General features: G+C 47.6%; 1 protein-coding gene across 1 annotated transcript; it reads right to left on the reverse strand.

Annotated features, from left to right (window-relative positions):
- Positions 1-3561: 3561 nt before the first annotated feature.
- On the reverse strand, positions 3562-3846 carry SETTUDRAFT_111929 (uncharacterized protein; the record flags this gene model as incomplete). Its single annotated transcript, XM_008029748.1, has 1 exon — positions 3562-3846. A coding segment is annotated over one exon (285 nt), but the record flags the coding sequence as incomplete, so codon positions are not given.
- Between the last annotated feature and the right edge of the window lie 2154 nt (positions 3847-6000).

The raw sequence follows: 6000 nt of genomic DNA on the forward strand, positions 1-6000 counted from the left end.
ACGGCACCTGCGAGACCATACGGGAATAGGAACTCCACCAACAGAGGCAACCAAAGAGTTCCTAAAGACAGTGCGCAGAACAAAGAAGGCCTACTGGCGAGGCCGGATAGACGGAATCAAGACAGACTCAGACCTCTACAGCCTAGCCAGATGGCACAAGCTATAACCAAACCAACAAGACTCCCCACTAGTGGTAAATGGTGAAACTATCACAGATACTGCAGAGAAGGCCGAGGCCCTGCGCAGAGAACTACTGGACCGATTCAACAACGCAGATGATCTGCCAGCACCACCAGGAGCAGAAAACTACACTCAAAACCCCCTACCGTGGGACACTAAGGTATCGACTGAAGAAGCAGAGCGCTATGCTATTGGCGTAGCTAGCACATCGCCAGGTGCGGACGGAATAACGGTACGGCTACTAAAGGCGTGCTGGGAAGATATCAGGAACCTCGTTCGCGCAATATATCAGAGATGCCTAGAGCTAGAGTTCTACCCAAGCTGCTGGCGTGTAGCAGAAGTAACAATGATACCAAAAGCCGGAAAGAAAGACCGGACGTCAGCACGGTCAATGCGGCCGATAGCCCTACTCTCATGCATTGGCAAGGGGCTAGAACGCCTAGTGGCAAGAAGAATAGCTACAACAGCAATGACGCATGATATCATCAGCCCACAGCACGTAGGTGCGGTCCCAAAGCGATCGGCTATGGACATTGTAGCGGCATTCACGCACGACGTAGAACAGGCTCTGGCAGTAGGCAAACGCGTCACTATGGTCACGATGGATGTGCAGGGAGCATTCGACGCGCTGCTCAAGAACCGGTTGCTACACCGGATGGCTCAGCAGGGCTGGCCACCAGCTTGTGTCCGGTTTATTGACTCTTTCCTATCAGAGCGCTATGTACAGGTGCGGCTAGACAACGAGATTACACCACGCCACCTAGTAGCCTGCGGCACACCACAAGGATCTCCGCTATCGCCAATTCTCTACACGCTATACCTGGCCGAGCTTCTGAATCAGGACAGAACGCTACGTTTCGGATATGCGGATGACATCAATATCTACAGAGCCTCAAAAACCCTAGACGAAAATGTCCAGTTACTAGCAGAAGATATACAGGCAATCAACCAGTGGGGTGCACAAAACAAGGTTACCTTTGCCCCAGAGAAGCTAGAGGCGATCCATATTACCCGCCAGCAAGACAGCTACTCTCCAAGCATATCTTTACCCGACGCAGCAACGCTAGAACCAATTGCGCCAGCTGCAGACAGATCGCAGACCGCACTACGATGGCTCGGAGTGTGGTTTGACCGACAGCTTAGCTTTAAGCACCATGTCGCCTATAGAGCAGCAGCCACCAAGAAGCTTGCTAGTCACCTAAGAGGCCTTGCGAATACAACTCATGGCCCGCCCCCAGACGCTATGCGAAAACTAGTCACAACATGCGTATTACCTTCACTACTGTACGGAACAGAGGCCTGGTATGAAGGACGAACAAGAAACCCGAGATCAAGGAGGAAAGACAACCCTATCTCTGTCAGCACAAGGGTTGGACAACATATTACAGCTATCCAAACCATACTTATACAGGCTGTAAGAGCAGTACTGCCAGTATATAAAACAACACCCCTTCCAATTCTCTTTAGAGAAGCTGGGATACCGTCAGCAGAAGTCGCACTTGAAGAGGCTAGGTGGCGTCTCGCGCTGCGACTTCAGACAATAGACCATCAGCATCCTCTCACCCACCGAGCAATCGTACCACACAATCAGTCTGGCACCAGAGTAGGGGAGAGGCAACAACCAAGAACTAAGATCCAGAGGCTAGGCCTTCTTCTGCCAACTATCCCCCGGCCAGCTCTAATAGCGCCGCACTTCTCGCAAGGGTGCCGCACAGATCCAACGCTAGGAATAGAGAAGAAAACAGCTGCGAAAGAATTCAAAGAATGGTGGGCCTCTCTAGATAGCAGCACGATCACAATCTTCTCTGATGGATCGGAGCAGCGCTGTGAAGGGAAAAAGAGAGTCACCTATGGGTATGCCATATACCGGGCCCAGGAAAAGATAGCCACAGGACGCGGGTCTCTCCACCCGCTTTCACATGTTTTCGATGCCGAAGCGATTGGGGCATGCAGAGCACTTCAGCACGCGGCCCAGATAGCAAGACCAACAGAGGCAGTTTATATGTGTATAGACAGCACTTCAGTAATCTGGTGTCTACGCGGAACAGCCTCAGACTCCTCGCAATGGGCGTTTCTTCAATGTCAGGAGATAATGGATACAATGCCTAACGTTAAGGTGCGATGGGCACCAGGACACACTAACATCGAAGGCAACGAAGCAGCAGACAACCTCGCAGATGCGGAGGCGAAAGAACCTTCCACTCCATTTGGACTAGCAGCACAACCAACAGTATCGGGTATACGCACGATCAGGAAGGCACAACTAGCCACAGCTAGAGCAGCTTGGTGGAATAGCGCCAAGAGCAAGCTTTCCAACTGGTACACCCAGTGGAAGCTACCGTACCAGCCCACCCGATCTCCCCAAGAGCTAGAGCTAACACGCCCAACCCTAGCAAGACTGCTGGCAATCCGAACAAGCCATGGAGACTTTGCATGGTACCACCGGAAGTTCCACCATGACAACGCGACTTTGAAGTGCTCCTGCGGGCGCCCAAAGACCCCCTTGCATATCGCACTATGCCGGAAAACCACAACAGCAAATGTCTTCCGGCGATGGCCAAGACGGCCACCAGCACCGCCTGGGACACCTAGCGAAGCAATCAAGTACCTCCAGGAGCTCTGGGAAGAGCCAGAGGACTTTGCCGCTTTCCTAGAAGTCACAGGTTTCTATAGCACCATATGTAGGCCTCACTAGAGCCTATACTTGCAAGCCTTTTCCTATCTCTTTATCTTCTTTCTCTCTTTTCTCTCTTTTTTTTTCTTCTCTTCTCTTTCCTATGTCATCTATACTACACACTCCTTAGTAAGCATCAGCTACAACAACTAAAGGCGGATACACGCCTACTGCACATTGTACTGGCGATCAACAGGCGGAACGACCACTACTAGATCACTACAATCATGTAAATAAGAATAGGCATCCTAGGCAAAGTACGGTAAGCCATAGGCATAGCCCGTCTACATGCCCCAAGGGAGGCTTTATATATAGACGTTAAATACAACTCACTCCGTGCGGACGGCAAGATGGTCGAAACGCATGTGATCGGCCGTGCGTCCTAAGCGGCATTTTGCAGCAGTAGCGTGCTGATATGTCTGCGAGCAGGACTACGTGCTGTGGCTAAGGACCTGGCACTGAGACCCTTGCCTCAGGCAGCTCTTATTCCTAATTTGTAGGCAGCTATACTTGGCACCCACTTCTAGCACAAGGTTCGTTACCACGCTACATATATTTATAATGCAGAGCGGACTAAACCCCTTCAAAAATTATCTAGAGTTATCAGGATTCACTACTACGTATTACTATAAAGTTAGTTGATTTCAAAAGTTATAAGTCAGTTGTAGGATGTAGCTTTAAAATTTGCATTACATACGCAGATAAAGTCACAGGTTCTCATTAATACACTCCGCTCGCCAGCTATGCAGCGTGTCGAACGACGACTGTGTATTATGGTGTTGCTCGCCAAGGACTTGCTGGCGCAATTGGAAGCATGTTTCCATCAGTGCAAGAGCCTCCTGGCGGCGAGCTTGCGATTGCAGCGCCAAGGCAAGATTGTTCATGCTAGTCAGCGTGTCAGGATACTCGTCGCCAAGCACTCTCTTCCTCATCTGCATCACTTGCACCTCTAGCTCTTCGGCTTCCGTCCATCGCCCTTGATTCCTGTACGTTCACGCTAGGTTGCCTAAGCTAAGTGTAACGATGTTACATCTCTGCCAAGTACCAGAACCTAATCCAGAGCCGGATCGGAGGAAGTATCCACCGCTCTCGACAGCATTCATCGTTTTAGGAGTCGGATCCGACTCGGACCCGACTAGGACAGGTATATAGAGACATTTCTTGTAGCTAACTCTGTAGACTTTTGATATCCTTTCGTACAAGGCCTATAGGTGTCTATCCGAATCAAGGCTCATCTGTTGTCCCACACACTCCCATATGCCTCTGAGTGACACTGCTGCCGATACTGATCCAGGTAGTTTTGCTTGCGACGTTACAGTAGCCCCCAATTCTTACACTAAGCGCAGAATGTATATGGTTTAAAGCCTACATAATGCTTCACGCATTTATAGGGGCAGCAACATAAGTCCTCAGATTTCATACATTCCGCTTAATACAGTATATTAGTTGATGTTCAATATATAGAGATGAGTACATACCGGCATAGCTAAAGCATTGTCCTGATTTAGGATCAACACATGCATGAACAAGGGCAGTGGCTAGGTATAGGTACCCAATAATGAAAACCTTCATTTTGAAATGGACATCAAACAATTGTATGTTGGGTAAGGAACATTCAGAACAATTGGTTTTTCCAAACGTTGGAGAAGGAATACTCTGATTATTTATATCTGTGCACCTAATGTAATACTCCTTTATATAAAAACTCTATACTATCAGGGAATGTAATTAAACTTTGCAACTCATCTGATATACTTCTACTAAGTAACACCTCTTTATAGGAATGGCCAATGATAGGTGTAGTTATAGTTGGATTATAGTTTGCTCCATCTGATAAGGTTTATACTGTTATCCACTCTATAAGCTTACTTATTTATTAGAGTTTATGTTCAAACTTTATTATAAATCTGATTTCGTTTTTGATAACGTGGTTCACAAGTGAGTCGGCCACCCAAATGAGTCGGCCACACCCCACTACCTCACCAACTTCAACACAATAACGCGTAATGCCTCAACAACGCCATCATCTATCAACTTATCCTGAATCAGATCTACAGCTTGCCCTTTTTGATATCCAATCTCGACGCGTTGAAAGCTAGAGACGTACTGCCTCTATCTACAACGTGCCACGAACTACCCTCCAAGACCGACGCGCTGGAAAGCACTCTCGACGCGACTGTATCCCACCCTTAAAGCGCCTAGATAAACTAGAAGAGAAGGCTATAGTTAAGCGTACTCTTAAAGAGACCACTGAGGTAGCGGACATCTGGCCCTTGGCAATTTGTGTTGATTCTTATGATCGTCGATGTGAGCTGTGGAGTATAGTTTTCGCTCGAAACTCGATTGAAAATCTCTTTAGGTAGTTTGACGAGTACAGCTTTCGCTCGCCGCAATAAGGGAATCTTTCTGGCTGTACGATATAGAAATCGTGCAGCCTCTCGATATCTCGACACTTTCTTGATGATGTTGAATAGGTTTTGCCTTAAACTTGGGCACATCGCACGATTTGGTATCGAGTCTAGCAGGGCTTGAAGATCTCTGGTCTGCTTTAACTGGTAGATGCCTTCCACTAGATTTCCTAACTCCGCCAACTTCTAATGCTTGGCCTATGAGTCAGCTAGTCTAATAATATCTTTAGCTTTTTCTGTGGATAAGCTGAAGGGTAGGCTGTTTAGAGTTTGATAATCGACTTGCTTGAGAGAATTGATAGCTTCGCCTAAGATAACCCTGAGAGGCTATCTAGGAGTACCCTATTTTATAGCTATAAACCTCAGACGGCTTAGAATGCGATGGGAATATATAGAAATAATTGTATTGAAGATTTAGTGTTCTATAGCTCGGTTGTTGTCTCGCTCTTAAGATAATTATTATTGGCAAGCATAGAGGAGCTTATATTGCATACCTTCTAAGAACTCTAACACAGCACACCAACTTCGAGTTTTCTGGAAACCGCTAGAAAAGCACGCTATCTAGGAGAACCGACGAAAGGCAAGGAGACCTTTAGAGAAAAATGCCAAGCCTTTAGAGAAGATCTCTTCCCCCCACCACCATCTACTCCAGCCCCACTACTAAATACCTACAAAGGAGATAGTAGATGGGAGTGGCCAGCTTTAACAAAAGAAGACGCTCGAAATTCGCCTGCGTAA

Source organism: Exserohilum turcica (assembly GCF_000359705.1).
Source record: "Exserohilum turcica Et28A unplaced genomic scaffold SETTUscaffold_34, whole genome shotgun sequence".
In the NCBI taxonomy this organism is placed as follows: domain Eukaryota; kingdom Fungi; phylum Ascomycota; class Dothideomycetes; order Pleosporales; family Pleosporaceae; genus Exserohilum; species Exserohilum turcicum.